A 25,522-nucleotide genomic window follows, 5' to 3' on the forward strand; every position below is an offset into this window, starting at 1 on the left:
ACCAAGACCACTGATAATGACATATCGCTTTCATCTTGAAGAACCTCTGAGCTGTTTGAGATGATGGAACGACTCTATTTCGTTCCTCCGTCCACGGGGTTCACATTAGAAGTCCGGAACTGGATGTTCTTTGGTGACGTGTGGCGTCGTGCACTGATTTACAGCGGCACACAGTCAGAACACCGTGAACGTGACCAGATCCAGTCTTTGCTTTCTGGTGTCAAGGCCAGTTTAACAGGTGGAGAAGCTCATTATCACTCGCAGTGCGATAGACGGGAAGCCTCTTCCACGGCAGCTCTACCCATACAGAAGAAAAATATATGCATATATTTCCTCATGTGCAAAATATAGCTGCAATATATGTCGATAGTGCACATATATTTACATATATGTATGTACATATGTGTATTTGATACATATGTACTGATATATGTATATATATTTACTTTTTCTTATTCAGGATATATTTGCGATGTATGTCAATACATGTGATGTCTTTCCACACAGAAGCAAAATGTATGTACATATTTCCTCATATCCAAAATACACGTGTAATATGTCAGTGGGATGTCTTCTCATGCAGAGGACCATATATTTTTTCCTCACATCCACAATATATGTGCAATATATCCAAATGTACATAATGTCTGCTCATACCAAAGCAAAATGAATGTAAAAATATTCCTTCGTTTTTAAAGTTTTTAAATATGTATGACATCGTATGTAAGAAAATATATGTAGATATTTCCTCATATCCAAAATACATATGCAATATATGTCAATAAATGGGATAAAGAGGACCATGCATTTATTCCTCACATCCAAAATGTGGGTGCAGTATATCTAAATGCACATAATATCTGCTCATTCCAAAGCAAAATAAATGTAAAAATATTTATTACTTTTTTATTCAAAATTTTCACAATATGTGAATATATGTGACGTCTTCCCATACATAAGAAAAATATATGTACACATATTTCATTTTTCGTATTCCAAATAGAAGAAAAAAGAACATATACATGAAGTCTGCTCATACCAAAGCAAAATAAATATACATATATATCTTATATATATAATATATGTCAATATTTGACGTCTTTTCATATGTAAGAACAATATATATATACATATAGTTTTTGTATTCAGAATATATATTCAATATTTGCTAATATATGTGAACTCATCCCATATAGAAGAAAAATTATAAACTCACATTTTGTTCTTTATGTTATGATATATATGCACCATATATGTCAATAAATGTCTTCCCATACAGAGGAGAAATATATTTGTTTCTTCATATCCAAAATATATGTGCAATGTATATTGATTATATATAAATTCCCATACGGAAGTAAAATATATGCACATATATTTATTTCTTCGTATTCAAAATATATTCGCAATATGTGTCAAAATAAGCGATAAGAAAAAAAAATTGTTTTATGATGTCACAAAAACTGACGATATATATGTCTGTTCAGCTTACAGCAGTTTAACTCCGCCCATTCACACTGAAGTTATAAGCAATGTTTCAGCCCGGACTGCTTTCTGAATGAAGCACGGCCAATCAGAACAGAGCTCATTTACATATATCAGTCTTAAAGGCACAGTAACCAAACAGCCTGTTTAGTTCTATGGTATATAAAACCACACTTACATTGTAAGGGGGAATGATGAGGAAAATGAGGGTATGGGCCCTTTAACCTGCTCCTGCCACCGTACATGTGTAGATGGTGGGATTTTGTGTGCAGTCAGAGATTTAGAATTATATAAGAATCTCAGAGAAACATTTATCACCTCTGCTCTGGAGGCTCGTAAAGCAGCTTTTCCCCAGACTGAGCAATTTGTGAAAATGCCCCAAAATAGAATAAACAAACAGGCAGACTGTGACTGTAATTGCACCTGCCATTTGGGGACCTTCCCCACCCCTTCAGCTGCAGATCCAGGATCAGGTTCCTTTTTTCATGCTTTGCATTTTAACCCATTCATGTCTAATGACTGCTTTTAGCAGGGATGCATGATGATATCGCTATCAGCAAGTTATTGTTCTACAACAGTATTCCAAAAAGAGTTGGGACGCTGTGCAAAATGTAAATAAAAACAAAATGCAATGATGTGCAAATCATTTAACCCCTATATTCAATTTAAAATAGTACAAAGACAACATATCAAATGTTGAAACTGAGAAATATTTTTGTTTTTTTGAAAAATATATTCCCATTTTGAATTTGATGCCAACAACACGTTCCAAAAAAGTTGGGACGGGGGCCTGTTTACCACTGTGTTTCATCAGCTCTTCTTTAACAACACTCTGTAAGCGTTTGGGAACTGAGGAGACACTGCTGTAGTTTTGAAAGGGAAATGTTTTCCTGTTCTTCATAATGCACCAGATGTTATCAGTGGTGACAGGTCTGGACTGCAGGCAGGTCAGTTTAGCACCTGGACTCTTTTAATACGGAGCAATGCTGTTGTAATACATGCAGAATGTGGTTTGACATCGTCTTACTGAAATAATCAAGGCCTTCCCTGAAAAAGACGTCGTCTGGATGGCAGCATACATTGCCAAAACATGTATATATCATTCAGCATTAATGTTGCCTTCACAGATGTGCACATCACCCATGCCATGTGCACTAATGCCCCCCTATACCATCATGAATACTGGCTTTTGAACTGTGCACTGATAGCAAGCTGAGTGAACCCATTCATGCAGATGTTATAAGGAGTGTTGGCTGGAGCCTGGCTGCATTTTAATGAGGCATAGCCAATCGGAGCTCATTTACATATATCAGGCACGGTAACTAAAACAGCCTGTTTAATTCTAAGGGATGAAGAGAGGTTGGAAAAAGGTCATGTAAAAATGAATTATGCCTGTTTTGGTACATAAAAGCGCACAAATGTTATGATTGAAGCTCAGCAGGGAAAAATAAAATGCAACAAAAATGCAAGATATGGGCCCTTTAATGTCACCGTGGGAAGTGAACACCACCACAAGTGCTAATACTAATATAGCAATAGTGACACATTAAGCCGCACCCTTTTACATTTGATGTCATCTTATTTCCATTTTTGGATGTTTTGTACAAAATCAGTCGTATAAAAGATGATAAGCGACTTAAAAACAACCCCTTTTAGCCTTGTGGTTTGATCAATTTAGAAAAAATTAGTGTTTAGAGAACATATGGGCCGCATGTACAACTTCAGAACTGGACGCTGATGGGTTAACAAACCTCTGATCCCAGAAGAGCAGCTGGAGGCTGTATAATCTGTTCTCTATTTAGCAGACAGAGGGTGTGCCTGGGGCTTTGAGGATGAAGCTGCCACTTAAAAGTATAGACTAGTGCCGCTTCTTGCTTTAGACGTGCCTGCAGCCCAGAATATTACCGGCTTTTAATGAGCGCCTCGCAGAGCAGCTCCGCTCCCTCAGTGCTGTCAGGCGAGGCCTGTTAGGTAAATGGTGCGACACTCGCTCTGTTGTGTAACAACACAAAACACCTTGTTTGGTTAAAAGCGTGACATGCAGGACCCTTATCAGGTAAAGTGTTGCTGAACCTCACCTTTCTTTTCAGTCAAATGCCATATAATCCTCCCGGCCTCACTGAGACTATCACATTAAAGGGGAATTCCACCGATTTTTCAAAATTTCTGTGTATTTCAGTGGTTGAGATTGAGGGGGAACCAGGGGTCACCATGACTACAACACAAATATAGACATTTTATTTACTATCCAAAACCAGTGACGAACCTACATGTGTCTTCTGAGTTTTATATGAAATGTTGATGATGGTAAAATAGTGATTAATCTGTAAAAATAAATTTCCTTTGCCTCACAGCGCCCTGCATATTATGTATTCCTCCACCATGAATGGAGTTTAAGAACAAAGTCTTCACAAAACTATCATAAAACAGTGTCTCAGACATCAGGCAGTGAATTCAAACCATTTCATGTAGCAACTTTCTGTGAGGGAGCTTTTAGAGGTGGACGTCTGGTTCCTATCACCACCACTGTGAACAGTTCTGACTCTACGTTTCTCTAGAATGGAGCGTTTCGCACCAAACCACTCTGAATGACTCCACTCTGATTTACATCTCAACCATTTAATTATGTAGAAATTTTGAAAAAATGGTGGAGTTTGCCCTTTAAAGCTAGCCAGACTGTATACTTATAAAGAGAGCTTTAATAAGAGAAGAATATGGAATACGTATTTTTTTGGAGTAAATGTGTTTTCAGACACCCATCACAATACTCTTCAGTTCATATGATTTTTTTAGTAACGCTTTGCTGTAGGGTGCTGTTCATAAGGCAACGGGACACCTACATAAGCTTGTCATGACAACTGACACAACCCTACGTAACTGTTTATAAATGCTTGTTCCAATAAGCGTCGTTCGCTATAAAGGTTACATTAGCCAATTTTGATCCAAGTCAGCTAAAGTAGCCTTTATGACAGATGACGCCTGTTGTAATAAGCATTTATAAACAGTGATGTCAGTTGTAATGACAACCTTATTTGGGTGTCATGTAGCCTTATGAACAGCACCCTACAGTAAAGTGTTACCTTTGCTTTTATGCAAAATGTGATTTGAAATGTCATTGTGCCTCTCAGTTTCAGTCATGATAAGCATATGCTGGTATTTAGCATCATAGCAAATCTTTCTTTTGGACTTGTATTTTCTTTGAATACAAGTCAGCTGTACATTTGTGTGGAACTGAAACTCTGAGAAATGCTGCCCATGTCATATGAAAACCTGCATGACCAGCCTTTTTTTTTTCAATTTTATTTTTAGCTCCATTTAAAACACTAGCTTTAGATAAATACGCTAACCCTTTACATTGTGTGAACGTTTCTTGATGAATGGACCAACAGAATAAATCCAAAATGAGTTAAAATGTACTTAAATTAAGAATAATAAAAATTAGAAGTTAGCATTTCGCAGATACGAGGTTTCTTGTGAGAGTTTTAATGCTAATCTGTCCACAGAAATTAGCATGCTGTCATTAGCCGTGTGCGGTGGCCTTGCTAACATGCATAAAAACAGATTTTAAAACAATTTCATTCTCCTACAACGTTACCGTTTAGGAGACTGAAGGTTTCCTCACAACAGCGATTAAACGCTAATCGCTCCAGCACAAATTAGCATGCTAGCACGCTTTCATTAGCCGTGTGTGGGAGGCCTCCTAATGTGTATGTGGAAGCTCCAGAGACCCGGAGGCTTTGATCACTGAGCGCTCAGCGGTAATTTGTGACTGAAAAGCCAGTTGAAACTTTGCCCAGTGGCTCTTGGGAAATGTAGTTCAGCAGATCAGTCGCCTGATTCTTCCTGGCAGCCTCTGAGGAGAAGGAGGGCCGTCCTGGCGCAGTCCGGGCGTCTCGGCGCCAAAGACAAATAGTTAACCGACTTACATAAATCTACTGTTTACCAGCTGACACTTCTACCTCCCCTGACCCCTCTTAGCCCCCAGTATGACTTGTTTTTTGTTTTTAATGATGTTTTATTAAAGGGGCAATTCACAAATTAGCATACAGCTGTAAATGTTGTGATACATGGCAGCAGGCAGTTCTTAGTCTTCTGTGCTCATGTGTCCCTATTAAAGGGCCTATATTATGGAAAATATGCACTGTGTAAATGTTGTTAGAGTATAGTCCATATATGGTCAGTCCACAGATGCAAAAACATCTGTTTTGAATTCATTGTTTTTGTGATGACCCAAAAACCCAACTCATTTACATATATCCCTGTTAAAGGGCCTATATAATTATTAAAAGCTGTTTGATCCAGTAGGTAGATGTTGTTATAGCGTAGTCCATATATGTTCGATCCACAGATGCAAAAATATCTTAGTTTTGAATTCATTGTTGTTGTGATGTCACAAGAGAGAACTCATTTACATGCAACCCTATTAAAGGGCCTATATTATGGAAAACTCTTTGATGCAGTATGTAAACATTGTTAATGTTTCAAAAATGTTCACAGTTCGTTTATCGGCGATCGACGGATGAAAAAACATCTTGGTTTTGAATTCATTGTTTTTGTGATGTCACAGGTAAAAACTCATTTACATGCACCCTATTAAAGAGCTCATATTATGAAAAACTGCTTAATGCAGTGTGTAACCATTAGTCCATACATGGTCAGTCCAGAGATGCAAAAACATCTTAGTTTTGAATTCATTGTTTTTGTGATGTCACAGAAAACTACTCCTTTACAGATATCTGCCTTTTCAGCCTGTAGCAGTTTAGCTCTATCTGTTAATGGACTTAAATGGGGGGAAAAGTGACATAAGCCCTTTAAATATACATTAAATGTAATGCAAATGAAAGACGTATAGAAATGAAGATGAACATGCTGCCCAGTGAGTTACAGTAACGCAACAGGGCGTTCTTATTTTTGCCCGAGCTAAAATAACCAGGCGGCCCTGCGAGCGCGATAGTGTGTGATAGAGTTTCACACATTATCTATATTAAGGCTGTGCTCAGAAAAGCAGTTATATTTAGCTCGGCTGCTGCTAATTCTGCATTCTTTTTCCAGTTCAGCGGCAATTTGTGATATGTCAACAGCTCATCTCGGCTCCATTGCGCACAAAAAGCTCGTCTCAGTGGCCTGGAGCTAAAACATGGAGCTGTCACACAAAGATACACTACATGCCACCTTCACTGGGTGCCAAAATCAGACAGCAAAGGCTGCGGTGGTAGAGGACGTGTCACGCCTTCAGGCTCATAATCTGTTCTTCCTAGATCTGGAAATTGACTTATCCAGGCTCCGCCCACAAGCTACTCTGTCTGCGCAGAGTCTCTAAATGTAGATATTGTGATATAAACTGAGTCTGTTCTACAGTTTCTCATTAGGCTGAATGAATAACTGACTCTAAATGTAGGTTTTGTGATATAAACTGAGTCTGTTCTACAGTTTCTCATTAGGTTGAATGAATAACCGACTCTAAATGTAGGTATTGTGATATAAACTGAGTCTGTTCTACAGTTTCTCATTAGGTTGAGTGAGTAACTGACTCTAAATGTAGGTATTGTGATATAAACTGAGTCTGTTCTACAGTTTCTCATTAGGTTGAATGAACAACCGACTCTGAATGTAGATATTGTGATATAAACAGACCTTGGCGCACTGATTGTCATTCATTTGGTTCCAAGGCTGCATTTCTGGTTCTCTGGCTGTGAGTTAAATGTAGAATGCTGAACCCGCAGAGCCTCTGGCTGCTCTCAGTGGGTTAACTTGTGTTCATTAACCGTTGTTAGCATGGTTAGCGAGTGTTCCCCCTCTTGATAATGTTTTCCTGGCCTTGTTTAGTCAGAACATTGAGTCTCGGTGATGAGCCGCGCTGACGCACTGCAGTCACTATTGTGTTCTACAGAAGTTAAACATAGTCCATGTTCTGAGAATAGCTCACACCTACATGCCTGATTCTGTGTCATTCCAGCAGTTGACCTGGCGGTGACGTCAGCGCCTGTTTCTATTTCAGGAGCATGACCTCATTCGTCTGAGCAGGTCGAAATGCGACTATAGCAACTCCAAAACTTTCACTCAGTACCCCGTCTGCCGTGTGATGTCATGAGCTGACCCACAGCTGGACAGATGCTTTTATTGGACGATTACAAATGTGTGCAAAAGTTTTGGTGAAATTTTCTAGGTGAGAGTAACTTAACACGTCCTCTGTGGCGCATATTTTAATGCTGAATTTAATTTATTGGAAAAAAAATAAATAAATAAAATGTGAAATGTGGCCTGTGCAAAAGTAATGGCACATTTTATATTTTTTTCTTATATATTTTTTTCTTCCAGTATGTTAAACTGAGCAAATAAATAGAAAATATGTCATATTTAAGTTCTCAGTGGGGGATGTGTTAACATATTTCACTTCAACAAAACAGGTAAATGAGCAGGGGTGCTCAAACATTTGCATACGACCATGTAAGACTGCATGCATGACATCATAACAGTATATAATGTCATAATGTAATGTATCCATTGTTTATGTCAGGCTATAGTCCTCTTATGTATATGAAGAGCTTGATTTAGTACGTAAACAAACTCCCCAGTCAATAGCAGTGCCCTATATAGGACTCAAGCCCATGCAATCGTATGCAAAAGTTAGGGCACCCCTGGTCAAATCACTTTTTAATGTATTTGTTTGTTTACTAAGTGAACACATCTCCTACAGGGAACTAAAATATGGCATTTTTCTGCAAATTTTAGTGCACACTTTCGATTTTCGTGCTGATTTTATTACAAGATAATGAAACATAAAATGTAACACATTAATGTGCCATAACTTTTGCACAGGCCACATTTTATGTTTCATTTTTTGTCCAATATGTCAAATTTGGCAAAGAAACAGTAGCGTGCATTGAAATGTGTTCTCTTTTGAGGATGTATGAACTCAATTCGCTCATAAAATCAACAATAAACATAGTTAAACATTTAAACATATTTAGCAAATAAACAATAACTGTGCATTAAAATGTGCAGCAAATCAACAAAACATAGAATTTGACCAAACTTCTGCGTGCGACTATATATTTTGTAATAAATTGACCCGTCTCATCTGAAAAACATGATTGGTTTAGGATGCTCACAGCACACTGTGATTGGTTAGAGGCTCATTTGCATAGTCAGTGTTGCGTAGGACTACCTCGCGATAGCGATCATTAAACGATGTATCGTTCAGCTCCGGTTCCTGGTTGAACAGGAGGTGCGTGAGCTGGATGCGAGGCTGGACGGCTGTGTTTATGATGACAGCAGCGGGCAGACGGGAGATAAATGAGATATCAGAGCAGCAGGTGACTCTGAGGCTATTTTTAGCTCGGCCGGGGCAGCGAGTCTGACGCTGTGACTCAGAGCCGCACCTGATTGGCTGAATTCACCAGGCCTGAAGGAGCACACTGTCACAAATAAAGGTGCCAGAAGGGGCTGCTTGTTTGGTGCAGAAGAACCACTTTTGGTTCCTTAAATGACACTGTAGTGGTTTTCTTTGAAGAGCTGTTGTTGAAAATGTGAGATTAAAGGGCCCATATTGTGGAAAACCAGTTTTCTTTTTTAAAAAAGAGCTTGATTTATTATGTAAACATAAAGTTTTAAACCATACCTTTCACTCCTCCGTCAATACCATTGCCCTGTATAGTACGCCAGCCCATATATTTGTATGCAAAAGCTTGGGCACCCCTGTTTAAATCACTTTTTAATGCATTTGTTGGTTTTCTAAGTGAAAATAAGTTAACACACCCACTACACGGAACCTAAATATGGTATTTTTCTGCACGTTTTAGTGCAGAAATTCTATTTTTGTGCTGATTTTATTACAAGATAATAAAACATAAAATGTAACATATAAAATGTGCCATAACTTTAGCACAGGCCACGTTTTATGTTTCATTTTTCATGTCCAATTCAGCAAATAACAGTAGCGGTGCATCAAAATGTGTTCTCTGTAGAGGAAGTGCAAACTCATTTTCGCATAGAAAATCAACAGTAGACATAGTCTGTCCAGGGGCGTGCAAACTTTTGCACACGAATGTATTTGCAATAACTGCCTTTCTTGAATTCATTGTTTTTAGCTCCGCCCATTAACATTGATGTTATACAGAGTTTTTCAGCCTGGACTGCATTTGTAAGGAGGCCCAGCCAATCAGAACAGAGCTCATTTACATATAACAGTCTTAAAGGGACAGTGTTAGCAACAGCCTGTTTAATTCTAAGGGGTAAAGCCAGGCTGGAAAATGGTCACCTGAAATGAATTGAGGCTGTTTTTTGGTGCATAAACCCCACACAAACAATATGAGTGGAAATAATGGTTATAAATATTTATATATGTGCATTAATAAAATATATTAACAGAATTTTTGCTGAACGTAAGTAAACTGAAAGTTAAAACTGTGCTGATGTAATAGATTTTATTCATGTAGAATACTGAAGCGCTACTCCTAGAACTGTGTTTCCAATCCAAGAGCCTTTAATGTTGAAGGAGGAGGGCAGGCTGTTACTGTTTCTCCGGCGTTCCTCCCCGTTTCTCCTCCAGGCTCGGCACTCTGTGTTGTTCCGACTGCGCTCTTGACACTGAGCAGCGCTCATAGCTGAGATGAGCAGGCATGAATGAGGCTGAGGTGAATTAGTGGCTTAGCACCTGCAACAGTGCTCTTCAAAGCCGTCAGAACCAATCAGACTCGACAAGCCTGGCCTGCGTGTGGACCTGTGGGTGTGCAGTGGAAGTGCGTTCGGTTTTCCTTAAATCTTAAATCTCCTTTTTCATGAGTCTTCAGTTCAGAAATGTCCTGTGAGTTTCTCTACAGGAGCAACACAGTGCACCTTTTATTGAAGCTTAAATTATTATTTTTATTAACATTTTTCAAAATGGAAAATAATTTCGGTTCCTTATAAGAATTTTCTACATAGAGTAAGAATTTTATTTATAATATGTATATAAAAGATATAAAAGTTCTTCAAGAATTAACCATTTTCTCTTTAGTAACATGGTTCTATATGGAACCAGGAACACTTAAAGAACCCTTTGCATGACTAAAGGGTTCTTTGCCTTGTGCAAGCGTTCTTCAGATTGATGGAGATTGTGTTGTGTATGGTTCCATACAGGACCATTTTGAAAATGGTTCTATATAGCAACAAAAAGCATTCTTCTATTGTTGTGATATCAAGCTTGTACAGCTTGGAGCTATATAGAACCCTTTTCAAAAGGTTCTATATAGAACTATCTAAGGCCCATTCCCCATCAGTCTGAAGAACGCCTTCACAAGGCAAAGAATCCTTAAAGAACCATCATCCTACACATCAAGTGGGTAGAAACTTTTCAAAAATGGTTCTATATAGCACCAAAAAAGGTTCTACTGTTGTTGCAGTGTCAAGCTTGTAATTACAGAAGAACCTTTTTTGGTGCTATATAGAACCCTTTTCAAAAAGGTTCTATATAGAACTGTCCCATCCGTCTGAAGAACCCTTTCACAAGACAAAGAACCCTTTAATCATGCAAAGTGTTCTTTGAGTGTCCGTGATTCCATATAGAACCATTTTCTTTACTAAAGAACCCTTAAAGAACCATTGATTTTAAGTGTGTAGAACGTTTTTGAAAATGGCTCTATATAGCACCAAAAAAGGTTCTACTATTTTTGCAATGTCAAACTTGTAAGAATAGAAGAACCTTTTTTGGTGCTATATAGAACCGTTTTCAAGAAGGTTCTATGTAGAACAATCTAAGGCACATTCTCCATCAATCTGAAGAACGCTTTCACAAGGAGAGAGCCCTTTAATCATGCAAAGGGTTTTTTGAGTGTCCATGGTTCCATATAGAACCAGTTTCTTAACTAAAGAGCCCATATATATATATATATATATATATATATATATATATATATATATATATATATATAGTGTGGACTATATATATTTCTCACATTACATAGTTACATACTGGATACTTGCATATTTATAATATATATGGCACACACTTTTATTGCATATAGATACTAACACACACACACACACACACATATATATATATATATATATATATTTCACATTATATATTTACATACTGGATACTTGCATATATGTATATATAATACATATGGCACATATTACATATAGACACTTGCGTATGTAATGCATATGGGGCCTGTGTGTGACCTCATGTCTGTGTTTTGGAGGTGGTGGTGATGTTTGTATGTACATGTGTATGTTTTGAGTCTTATATAAATGATGATATAATATCTACGGGCTCCGGTGGGGAGGAGACGCCACACAATGCAGCTCGATATCTGCAGGAAGTCACAGTTCTGTCGCCAGCGTTGCCATGGCAGCCTGGTTGGGGTGGTGGAGAGGGTGTGGGGGCTGTCATAGCCCTAGACTGCACCACTTGCTTTTATGTTACTATTTATATCCGTCAATGCCGCATGCAGACGTTTTTGACAAAAGCAAAAGTGCAGGAATAGCGGGGCCATTAGCGGCCGAGCTGCCGCTGACGTCAGCGCGGCGAGTGGAGTGTCTGGAGGACTCTAGATAGTTTTGTTTGACATCACTTTGTATGTGCGTTTGATAAAAGGTCAAACCTTTTTTCTTTGTGTTGACATGTATCGCCTGCGTCTTTATGGTGTTAGTTTGGTGAAAAATCTAATTTACCCCAAATGAAACGCGTCAGCCGAGACTCGTTTGGCTGTTAATCGGTTTCAGCACTGACAGTAATGTAGCTAACATGTTAAGGTTATACCTGTTAGCATGGTGCTAACTGCATGTCCATCACTCCATGAAGCTGTTCAGTAATCTCTAATAGACTGGATTATGTGGTGTGACACACTGCCTACGTTCACATTACCAGGCTGAAGTGCCACAAATCTGATTTTCTGCCCTAATGTGACTCGGATCTGATGTTTTCAGGGCTGTGTGGGCACAAATCTGTTCTTTTCAAATCCGACCTGAGCCACTTTCATATGTGGTCCTAGATCGGATACGTATCCGATTCGTGGTCGTGTGACCTTAATGAGAACGTTCAGATCGGAATTCATGAGCTAGCTAACTAGTCTAACTTAGCGACTGTTTTCTGGCTAATGCTAACACTCCAGCCTTGAGGTTCTGAAGAACACTGTACAGAAAGGTTAGCTTGTCAAGGCACAGCTGATTAATTAGCTTCACAATTTAATTTCAGTGTAAGAATGTGTTTGACACACCGGGCCTAAAAAAAAAACAAAGACAGATTTGAATTGTTTAAATACCAGTTATTGAAGACAGCTGGGCCAGTAGCTTTAGTGCTATCTGATATCCGATCTCAGTTGAGGCTAACCACTCTATCTTAGCAACTGCTTTCTGGCTTATGCTGAAGCTTCAGTGTCGATGCTCTAAAAAACATGGTACTGAAAAAGGGGTTAGCTTTAGCTTTTCATGCCAAATCTGATTAAGTTTTGGGTTCATAATGTAGTTTCAGTGTATGAATGTGCTGGGAATCATAAAAACAAGACTGACTAACCCTTTATTGACGACAGCTAAGCTAGTAGCTTCTATTAAGTGCTAGTTATCGGTTTAGGCTAGTTAACTAGTCTAACTTAGCGACTGTTTTCTGGCTAATGCTAACACTCCAGCCTTGAGGTTCTGAAGAACACTGTACAGAAAGGTTAGCTTGTCAAGGCACAACTGATTCACAATTTAATGTCAGTGTCAGAATGTGTTTGACACACCGGGCCTAAAAAAGCCTGACCAGTGATCGAAGACAGATTTGAATGTAGTCTTGCACTCACTGTAGTGCAGCTTATGCTGTGTAATCAGGTTGTTTTTGGGGCTTTGTTTGCTCTGGTGCTCTGGTCTTTGTAAAGCCCATTTCTCTGTAATTGCCCCCTCGGCCCTCTACGGCCTCACTGTGTTATGATGTGTGGTTCTGAGTGTCATCCAGGCCTGCTATTGATTTCCACTGCTGTGCTGCTATATATAGAGCTCCAGGAGCCTGGGGGATGCCCTCTCGCTTTGTACCCAGCTTATTATTTGTAATGAGGCGCAGGTTGGAGTGTACAGCGGCGGTTTTTCCGTAGCGGTGAAGCTGCGGAGGCGGCTCGCAGGAGGGAGCGTAGCTCGGGGAATAAGGCCACGGCACACAAACAGCACATCCAGCTGACAAACACGCTCCGACAGGGCGTTTTGCGCCGGAGCCAAACGAGCTCTGAGCTGCAGAGCTTCTGACATGAAGCAGAGGACTACGGTTATGACTTACACACTCCTTAGGAGCTTTCCTCTGGGCTTGTACCCCCTTTTAAAATAAAGGTGCCACATGTGGTCAGGCTAACTTAGCCACATCTTACGGAAAGGGATGTGTTAGTTAGTCATGGCAAATCTGATTAGGTGTTGAGTTTCATAGTCTATTTTCAGTGCACGATTGTGCTTAACAGACTGGGCGTGTTAAATATAAGACTAAGGCTGCGTCCCAATTGTGTACTACGCACTAATACTATAGAGTATATACTGCATACTAATCTTAATAGTATGAGCTCGACAGGTTAGTACACAAAATATTAACATACTGCACCGTTCTTACTAACAGGAAGTGACGAACCGTTGCTATGACAACATAGCAAGCTAGACTATGAAGGCTGGTTAACAAATTAACGCGTTCACAAACAAATTTCTTACAGAAACGCTGACAAATTAAAACATTAAGTAAACACGTTTGTTTTTTTACAGAATGCTTTACAAATTTGGGATGAACTCACATTTATACACCATTTCTGGTGCTGCTACCACCGCAGCTGCTCTCGTGTCACCGTCCGCCACTTTTTCAGAATTTTCCAGACGCGAGAAGCTCCTCCCTTTTCTGTTTCCCGTTGGATTGTGGGACAACAGTGTCCATCATTACTATACTCAAAAATCCACAACACAGACTTAGAACCAGTCGATTTTTGAGTATACTCAACTTTGACACTTGTGACCATACTACACCCTACATACTCGAACACTAGTTAGTGTTAGTATTAAGTGTGCAATTATTGAAGTCAGCTAGGCTAGTAGCTTTTATTTAGTGCTGTTAGTACTAAATAGCACTTTTATTTAGTGCTATAAGTCTACTACTGTTAACTTAGAGACTGTTTTTTGGCTATTGCTAACACTTTAACACTCGAGGCTCTGAAGAACTGAAGTGTCCCAATTCAGGGCCTGGGTCCTGCGAAGGACGTGGCCTACGAGGACATGTTTTTCGAAGGCTGCTTAGACCCGTGAAGGTTTTTATTTTTTAAATTATTTTTTCATTTATTAGAGCTGGAGATGCTTCCCCATCGGCTACTGATGAGATTGTTTGTTTTTTTTCTTTTAACATTTGTATCGTTCGCTATTCGACTCAGTTTAAACCCAATACTTACATTTAAAGTGTCTCCTCAGCCGCCATTGGCTCCTCTGCTGACGCCGCCATATTCTCGAATCCTCGCCGACACACAATGAACAGTGGGATATGTTGGCTGGCGAAGGATCCACCCGTTGGATTGTTCGTTGCCATGGAAAAGAAGGACACATTTCTCTGCCGCATATGAAGGAGGCATCAAAATGGGGCGTCATATTCATACCGCTGTGACGCAATCGGCCTTCTAATGCAGCCTCCGAAGGATGCAGCCCCTGAATTGGGACACAGCTAGTATTAAAATGGGGCTGGCTTTTCTTGAGAACCCTAATTAAGTTTTGGCCCTAGAAGGACCAGCATACACCAGCACCAGCAAAACCAGCATATTTTCGATGCTGGTATGCTGGTCAACCAGCATGACCATGCTGGGTGACTAGCTAAACCAGCACTAGACCAACATAAACCAGCATAGACCAGCTTAAACTGGTTTATACTAGCATGACATACATGCTGGTCTGTGCTGTTTTTTTTCATGGTTGATGTACATTATAATCTCTCATTAGGCCACAAAGCTGTAGTTAATAATAAATAAGCGAATGTCACATGAACTTTCCCGTCTGAGGCCACTTAGCTTAGCCTGATGCCTTTTTTTACTCTTTTACTGCTGCATTTTGTTTGCTCCTGCTTCTTCACAAACCTCAGAAAAACTAAATACATAGTTTATAGTTCAAATATCTACATATGTTATATTTTTGCCATATTGCACAGCCTCATTTTCCGTTCAGAATTAGAAGCGAGTTATGACGTATACATTATCATGTATTATTGTAGGATGCTATTAAGATGCTTTTCCTCTGTGAGCTTTATAACATCCATCACACAGAGCATAAATAATGCGTAAGGCAATATGAAGCCATGTTCTTCCTTTGTGCCTTGTTTTATAATTGCTTAATAAAATAGAACATATTACAGTTGTTTGTTAAACAGCCATAAAGTGTCACTGTATTTTCAGGCTGCATGATATGGTCAAAGTACCACTATTTCAATTATATTGTTCAATATTATTAGTCATGTTGCTCCATATTGTGATTATATTGCTATATATTGCAATTATATTGTGATTATATAGATCCATAATCATATTGTTACATTTTGTGATTATATTGCAATTATACTGTGATTATATTGCTCCATATTGTGACTATATTGCTATATATTGCTACGTATTGCGATTATATTGTTCCATATTATTTTATTACTATATATTACAATTATATTGCTCCACAATTATATTGCTACATACTGCGATTACATTGTTCCATATTATTGATTATATTACTCCATATTGTGATTATATTGCTATATATTGCAATTATACTGCGATCACATTGCTCCACAATTATATTTCTACATATTGCAATTATATTGCTCCAAACTGCAATTACATTGTTTCGTATTATTGATTATATTGCACCATATTGTGACTACATTGCTATATATTGCAATTATATTGCTGTTATATTTTTGTTATAGTGTGTATATTGTGTACATTGTGATTATTTTGCTCCACATTTATATTGCTACATATTGCAATTATGTTGCTCCATATTGAGATTATATTGGTATATATTGCAATTATATTGTGATTATATTGCTGCGTATTGCAGTTATCATGCTTTCGAGTTATATATTTTACTGCTACATATTGCAATTCCATTGCTATATATAGAGATTATATTGCTACACATTACAGTAATTTTTCCACAGATGTGATTATATAACTTTATGTAGAGAATATACTGAGATTATATTGCTATATATTGTGATTGTGGTATACCATACAATATATTAAAAATACATTGGTGAATTGGTAATGCAACATGGTTAAAGATTTGACCTAAATGAAAGATTTGACCCTTCATCTGGACATGTGATTGGCCAGGATACTCACAGCACACAGTAAACAACACTCTGATTGGTTACAGGGCTTATTTGCATATTTCAGGCCTTACTTATTCTACTGCTATCATGATGATTATTATTCAGTAATAAGTCTAGTATTATAAGATACTAACAAACATCTCTCTGTGTCCCTCTGTGTTACTGTCTCTCAGTGGACGTGAAGCCTGACGTCCCTCTGGCTCTGGAGCCGGTGTCTCCGCTGGACCTGCGGACGGACGGGAGGATGCTGGACCCGAGCGTGTGGGAGCGGCAGCTGCAGCAGGAGCTGCTCCTCATCCAGAAGCAGCAGCAGATCCAGAAAGAGCTGCTCATAAACGAGTTCCAGAAGCAGCACGAGAACCTGCTCCGCCAGCACCAGGCCCAGCTGCAGGAGCATCTGAAGGTCAGGAGATCACAGTAACACGTTCTGTTCAACACAGATTAGGGAACTGATTGGGTTTATAATAACACTACTTTTACTAGACATGACCTTAAAGGAGAACTTCAGCATTTTTAACCTGATCTCTATCCGCTGTATCTGTAGTGGACAGTCGATCACCACAGACAGTAATTTCAACACGTTTCTCTGAACTCAGAAAAGAACAGAAAACCCACTGACTCTAAACTCGCTACAGTAGAAGTCAATGGGCAGATGCTGAGCTCCATGAATAAGTGACTCTGTAACTGCTGATTACATTATCTGTGCATGTTATTAATAACAGTCATTTCCCATATGGAAAAAATATAAATATATTCCAAATGTATTCGTCAAATATACTTCTGCAATGTATGAAAATGGCCAAAAATCGTTTAAAAATGTGTTTATTTGTATTTTTTATTATATTTTTTCAGTTGTATGTAGTGTGCAGTAAGACACTCACACACAACGTGTTTTAAATAAACAAGATATTAAATCATAACTGCATTTTCACAGAGTATCAGTACCCACAACACTCACTTCTGTCCTGTTAAAGGATCATTAGATCATATTTAAAATGAAGATACTGGAAATTCAGTTCTAAAGGAATCAGACAGTGAAGAGCATCAGACAGGATTTTGGCTACCTTCATACATTTTCTAATGTATTTGATAAACACATTTACACACATTTATTTTTGTGTGGTACATTTCTATGTGTAATATTTCCCCATACATTTTATAATAAATGCATTTTAAAATTCTGAAATATTCTGAAATGCATGTTAGTGTTTGGAACGGTTCGCAGTGTATTTGACATGTTCATACAAAAATAAATGCCCATATTTTTTTCCGTATGGGTTAAAGTCTGTAAATACACTCACGTCCAGCACTGCACGCTCATTTGCGGTTTAGGCCACGCCCACTTTGGGGTTGTAATTTAAAAGAAGGTACCCAGAAGGGTATCATTCAGGAATGGAAATCCTTTAATTAAGACCCCGCAGTGTTTAGGTGTGTAATATGTGGTGGGTTTCTCAGCTGCAGCAGGAGCTTCAGGCGATGAAGCAGCGTCAGGAGCAGCTGGAGAAGGAGAGGAAGCTGGAGCAGCAAAACCAGGAGAGGGAACTGGAGAGGAATCGCCGCCAGCAACAGGCCCTCATCCTCAGGAGCAAGGAGCGGGCCAGAGAGAGTAAGGACTGCCACTGTACACTCTCTCCATTTTGTCCATTTCTATTTTTCTGTATCGTTTGACCACGGCAGCTGTCCTTTTTCATGGTGAATGCACCAGTAAACTACACTGAAAGTTAAGAACCTCTTTGCCTTTTTACATGTTTTTCTTTGGACAGTGCCAATATAGTAGCACACATACGATACCTTGCACTTACAAAGCATAGCAGATAATAGAAGAACTCATTTTAAAGCCACTAAGAATCTTCATACTGGTGCGCTACCTTCACTGTCCAGCAGGGGGAGACATTTATTCGTCTTACATAACTTCAGAGGCCCTCAAACCCTGAAATCTGGAATGCTTGTTGCTCTTTTTTCTGACCAGTGTTTGTGGAGAGGACGTTGTGTATTTTAAGCATAATTCTTAGCACCCTAAGGTGATTTTCCTGCACTTGCATTGTCCTGCTGGGTCAGAAATGGTGATGTGGCTCTACATAAGCACCAGAAGTGATTCTAATTTCAGTGGTAGTGCTAAAAATAGCCATAGAAGGGGGTTCACGCTGCATTTTTCTCTAAAATATTACAAAAAAACAAGGAGTACAGACAGGAAGTTTAACTTTTATGCCACTTTTTACTACTTTTGCTACCTAGCAAATGTGGTGCTATTAGGAAAAACAAGCTAAAGGTTTGAAAAAAGCTACTTTTTGTCGTTTGCGTCATGATTTTGGTCTGTGAAGGGCTGCTATGACTAACCCCTCCTCCATTAGAGCTGTCACTGAAGGCCCACCATATCTTTGATCTAATTGGTCAGCACAGAAAAAAACATGACGTAAGCTACTGTTTTTCAGCTTTTTCAGTTTTCAGCTCAGAACGCAGTTGTATGAAGGAGAGTCGCCTAGCGAGCAAAAGCAATGCAGAAGAATAGAAGTGAGGCGGCCCAATGTGAACCCCTTTAAGTCGGTACGTGTTCAGACAGTATTAATGCAGTGTGACTGACCGACCCTGTGGTGTGACAGGTGCAGTGGCCAGCACGGAAGTTAAACAGAAGCTCCAGGAGTTCCTGTTGAATAAATCCACAAAGGAATCGATCCCCAGCGGATCCTGCCATGCCCTCTCCCACAGCTCCAAACTCTGGCTCACGTAAGAAGAACCTACAATCACTGTTTATGACCGAGAAAAACTGCATAATTAAGCGTTTGAGACATAAACAGAGTGATTCAGGGTGGTTTGGTGTGAAATGGTTCAGACGTCTTTACAGTGGTGGTGATAGGAACCAGGGGTCGCCATGACTACAACACAGATATAGACATTTTATTTACTATCAAAACCACCAGTGAACCTACACGAGTCTTCTGAGTTTATGTGGAATGTTGATGATGGCAAATAGTGGAGAATCTGAAATAATCAGTTTTCTTTGGGGACTATTTTGCCTCACAGTGCCCTGCATGTATCCCTCCACCATGAATGGAGTTTAAGTTCTCCAAACTATCATAAAACAGTGTCTCAGTCATCAGGCAGTGAATTCATAACCATTTCATGTAGGAACTTTCTGTGAGGAGCTTTTAGAGGTGGACGTCTGGTTCCTATCACCACCACTGTGAACAATTCTGGCTCTCAATTAAGTTTCTCTAGAACAGAGCGTTTCACACCAAACCACTCTGTTTACATCTTAGCCACTTAATTATGCAGGAATTTTGAAAAGTGGGTGGAATTTCCATTTGATTGACTCTCATTGCACCAGTTATATTATATATTGTACTATTTATGTTGTTACTATAAAACAGGAGCTTCACTTTACATTGTGTGAACATTTTATGATGAATGGACTGATAGAAATTGCTGTTATGCAAGAGCCAGAATAGAAGCTGGCAGCATAAACGTCACATGAACAGCAGAAAATAAATTAGACTGCGGATGAACTTCAGTAACACTCAGTGCTAAATAGTTCAGCGCTGGCTTGTAAAGTGTGGCGGGCATTTCTCAGGGCGCAGCGGCAGTGAGTTACGGCAGCAGCTCAGTCTGTGTCTCTTCTGTGCTCAGGGCATCCCATCACACCTCTCTGGAGCAGAGTTCTCCTCCTCTGGGGGGAGTTTCGCCCTCCTACAGGTTCCCCCTGCCCCCCCTGCAGGACTACAGAGACGATTTCCCTCTGAGGAAGACAGGTAGGACCAAAACTATGGAAAAAAAAAAGCTTGGGAAGATTGTAGGATGTGTTGTATATGGTTCCAGGTTCTGTGTAGATCCATATACAACACATTCTCCATCTGTCTGAAGAACCATTTCACCATGCAAAGAACCCTTCAAACATGCACATGGTTCTTTGAGTGTTCATGGCTGTACATAAAACCATTATCTTTACCAAAGAACCCATAGTTCTATATAGAACCATGAACACTCAAAGAACCACTTGCATGCTTAAATGGTTCTTCAGATTGATGGAGAATGTGTTGTAACAGCCGTTGGAATATGGGTCTGGGTTCCGCTGTTGGTGTCAAGCTTGTAACAAAAGAACGCTTTTTGTTTCCATATAGAACCATCTACAACACATTCTCCATCAGTCTGAAGAACCATTTCACCATGCAAAGAACCATTCTTTGAGTGTTCATGGTTCTATATAAAACCATTATCTTTACTAAAGAACCCGTGGTTCTATATAGAACCATGAATGCTCAAAGAACCACTTCCATGCTTAAATGGTTCTTTGTATGGTGAAATGGTTCTTCAGATTGAAGGAGAATGTGTTGTAGCACCCTTTGGACGATTGGTCTGGGTTCTGCTATTGGTGTCAAGCTTGTAACAACAGAGGAACCCTTTTTGGTGCCATATAGAACCATCTACAACACACTCTCCGTCAGTCTGAAGAACCATTTCACCATACAAAGAACCATTTGAACATGCACTTTTTTTTAGAGTGCTCATGGTTCTATATAGAACCAATGTCTTTACTAAAGAACCTTCGAAGAACCATCTTTTTTCAAAGTGTGTGCTGTACAAGTTTTACAGGACGCTGACAAAAATACTATTAAAGCTGATGAAAAGTTATAGCACCGGTTTCCACACCCATAAAATGTTCTTGCGTGCAATTACACATTTCCACCAGAGAGGTCTCCCAATCCCCAAATATTACATAGTGTAGCTTTAGTGAAGCTTTAATGTATTTACAAGCTCCTCATTATTATTATATACATCAGTTATATGGAAGTGTGCTTATAATAATGTCTGTGTGGTTTATGTGCCAAAAATATTTTTCATGACCAGCCTCTCTTTATGTCTTAGAAAAAAAACAGGCTGTTTTGGTTTCAGCGTGAGTGGGCGGGGCTAAACTGCTGTAGGCTGTATAGATGGATATTATTTTTTGTGACATTTGCAAGTTCAAAATGGGCCATTTTTGTAGCTTAGTTTTCATATATGGACTGTTTGGACTGGGTCAGTTTAGAAATGTATAACTTCAGAATGAATGGGCAGGACTAAACTGCTGTAGGCTGAATAGTTTGACATATGGTAAGGAGTTGTGACATCACAAAAACAATCAGTACAAAACAAGCTTTCCATAAATGGGCTGTACAGACTGGTGGGCAAATGGTACTTTTGGGCAACTTTAGCAATGTTTACATACTATATATGTTTAAATAGGTAAGAAAAGTTTGGTTTTACCTTATATTGGCCCTTTAATGAAGTTAAACCATCGATGCTTGGGCCTCCTTGTTTAAGTACTTTACCAAAACATGGCTGCGGTTTTCACCTCCAATCCGACCAAATTGAAGTTCTCTGTGTTTTAATGGAACTTTAACACAAACTGACACTTAAACTGTGCTGACAGTATAAATACTCGCCCTCCAGGATGGATCCTTTTTTCCCAGAATCGACTCATGAGGGGTGACACGTACAAATTTGCATTATTGTAGTGATTAAATTCCTCTCAGTTCACAGCATCACACTTTTTTCCAGCCGAAAGCCCATCAGGCTGGCCGTAACTCCATCACAGTTCCTCCTGAGCTGTGAAAGGCTTTAATTATTTTGAGAACCTGACTTTTTCACAGAACGCAGCTCGGGTTTGTTGACGCAGCGTTGGCGTCAGCCTCGTGGGAAGTCAGCGCTAGCAGGACTTACGGCTCCCGCTCGGTTTGGCCGGTGGAGGCTAGCGGTTCATAGCTGCGCCGTGAGGTCACGGAAATGACACTGCATTCCTTCCCCTTTGTGTCTGTGTGAATTATGATGGTAAACAGTCGTACCTGCTAAATTGCTTTACCACATGGGCTGGCATGTTGTATATATACACACTTCAGAGATCAGCCGGTGGAGGTGTAATGCCGAATTGCGCAGACGTCGCCTGCTGAATGTAAACTAATCTGAGATAATTACGCAGGCCGGTCAGTTCAAATAAGCCTTGTATATAGACACATGAAAGAAGTGTGTTTATTGCTTTAGCGTTTGAACAGTAACTGCCAGCTTTTTCCCCCCAGACTCGCTCTGAAACCCACAGTATACCGCCGGACAGGCTGCTTTAAAGGGCCCGTATCACAGAAAAACTCATCTTCCTTTCATTTCATCTGAATAACTCAAAGTAGTTTGTAAAAATTGTTAAGGTTTCAATATGAACCCAGTCCAAGCAGTAAGAAAGCTAAGCTGCTAAAGCAGCCCATTGTTGTGATGTCACAAAAAATAAATTAACATATCCGACTATTCGGCCTACAGGACTGCTGTATAAATGAGGCACCGCCAAACTGAACAGAGCTCATTTACATATATCAGTCTTAAAGGCACAGCAACTGCAACAGGCCGCTGTTTCCTTAAAGGGCCCGTATCACAGAAAAACTCGTGATGTCACAAAAACTAATTTACATATCCGACTATTCAGCCTACAGCTGTTTACCTACACTGAAGTTATAAGGAGTGTTGAAGCCCCTGACTGCTTTTTAAATGAGGCGCCGCCAATCAGAACAGAACTCGTTTACATATATCAGCCAATCAGAACTGAATCCATTTACATATATCAGTCTTAAAGGCACAGTAACTACAACAGCCCACTGTTTCCTTAAAGGGCCCATATCCTGGAAAACCAATTCTTCATTGTTTTTATTTGAATGATGCAGTGTGTAAACACTGTTAAAGTCTGAAAAGTCCATACAGTCCATATATAAAAGCTAAGCTGCTAAAGCAGCTGATTGGTTTTGTGATGTCACAAAAAACAACTCCTCTAGATATACTTGCATATTCAGGTTACAGCAGTTTAACCCCACACATTCACATTGAAGTTATAGGGTAGTGTTTCAGGCTGGACTGGAATGAGGCATGGCCAATCAGAACAGAGCTCATTTACATGTATCAGACTTAAAGGCACAGTAACTATAACAGCCCACTGTTTCCTTAAAGGGCCCGTATCCTGGAAAACCATGGTATCTGAAGTTTGCTTCTTTCATTTTTAAGCACTGGAGCTACAAGGCTAATCACTTTATTTTAGCACCCCCAACTCAAATATGTGTCCGGAGTCTCCTTTCACAGAGATGTTGAGCTGTACTTTGGTTGACCTTCCTCAAAAACCACAGCGAAAGAGCAGAAAAACAAGAAAACAAACGTCCTGCCCAAAAGCATGGCTGGCACTCGTCACCTATCGTCTTTGTGTCGTGTCCTGGACTAGAATAGTCCTGGATGGGGGGCATGTGATGTTTACGCGGGCAGGAATAGCCCAGGTTAACGAACATGGGGGGCAACAGCCTCTGCAGTTTTGACCCAGTTACCAAACATGTGCAGCAGGTGTGTCTGAGATGAGAAGGAATTGACGCGGTGAGTCCTAAACGGCGGTGAGGGGGCGGGGTATTTTCAAGGCCTCCGGCCAAGAATATTCCCACCGGTGCTGCTACAGTTATTCCTCTGTGGATGCAAAAGGACATAATATGTGCTTCAATGAGTGGAAAAGCTCACAGTGAAGCAGCGGTGGAGTAATATGGTTCATAAAAGTGCAGCTGTTGCATCAGAGAGTTCGGGTCCCTCGGGTGAGGCGCGGCTTTGTTTACTTTGCCTGATGAAAATGATGCAGGTGGGGTTTAGAGTGAAGAGCGAGAAGCGGGTACGGTCAGAACAACTGCATGGATCATAAGAAAGACCAATTAAAGACAGCCTGTAAGCAGCAACAACCCATATAGAGTTACTGTGGTGGTGATAGGAACCAGGGGTCGCCATGACGACAACACAAATATAGACATTTTATTTACTATCCAGAACCACCAGTGAACCTACACGAGTCTTCTGAGTTTATATGGAATGTTGATGATGGAAAATAGTGGAAAATCTGAAATAATCAGTTTTCTTTGGGGACTATTTTGCCTCACAACACCCTGCATATTATGTATCCACCATGAATGGATTTTAAGAGGTGGACGTCTGGTTCCTATCACCACCATTGTTGACAATTCTGACTCGGTAAGTTTCTCTAGAACGGAGTGTTTCACACCAAACCACTCTGAATGACTCTGTTTACATCGTAACCAGTTAATTATGCAGATTTTTTTGTGCTCTTGCTAACAGTTGTAATATTGTGATGCATATTGTGATGTTACATTTTTGCAATATCGTCCAATACATATAATGTGTTCTATAAGATCCGAATAAGTTTCTGTGTGTTTTGATGAATTTATTCATGTAATCAGAGAAATGTATATTATTTTGGTTCAGGTCAGTTTGTAAAAGGAAATTCCTCCACAAAAATTCTGCATAACAGAGTCGTTCAGAGTGGTTTGGTGTGAAACGCTCCGTTCTAGAGAAACTTCAGTGGAGAATTGTTCACAGTGGTGGTGATAGGAACCAGACGTCCACCTCTAAAAGCTCCCTCACAGAAAGTTACTACATGAAATGGTTATGAATTCACTGCCTGATGCCTTAAACTCCATTCATGGTGGAGGGATACATGCAGGGCGCAGTGAGGCAAAATAGTCCCCAAAGAAAACTTATTATTTCAGATTTTCCACTATTTACATCATCAACATTCATATAACCTCAGAAGACTCGTGTAGGTTCACTGGTGGTTTTGGATAGTAAATAAAATGTCTATATCTGTGTTGTAGTCATGGCGACCCCTGGTTCCTATCACCACCACTGTAAAGACATCTGAACCATTTCACACCAAACCACTCTGAATCTCTCTGTTTACATCTCACACACTGAATC

The 25,522-nt window shown here is 39.6% G+C and overlaps 1 protein-coding gene across 1 annotated transcript in view; it reads left to right on the forward strand.

The window, feature by feature from the left end:
* The window catches only part of hdac9b (histone deacetylase 9b), an 85,823-nt gene that overhangs the window by 38,441 nt on the left and 21,860 nt on the right, over positions 1–25,522 (forward strand). The window contains 4 exon segments of the mRNA XM_036596245.1: positions 16,948–17,177; positions 18,230–18,380; positions 19,375–19,498; positions 20,399–20,520. Of these exon segments, the coding sequence (XP_036452138.1) occupies positions 16,948–17,177; positions 18,230–18,380; positions 19,375–19,498; positions 20,399–20,520 (627 nt within the window).

The sequence above is a fragment of the Colossoma macropomum genome, unplaced genomic scaffold (assembly GCF_904425465.1).
Source record: "Colossoma macropomum unplaced genomic scaffold, Colossoma_macropomum, whole genome shotgun sequence".
NCBI classification, from domain to species: Eukaryota; Metazoa; Chordata; class Actinopteri; order Characiformes; family Serrasalmidae; genus Colossoma; species Colossoma macropomum.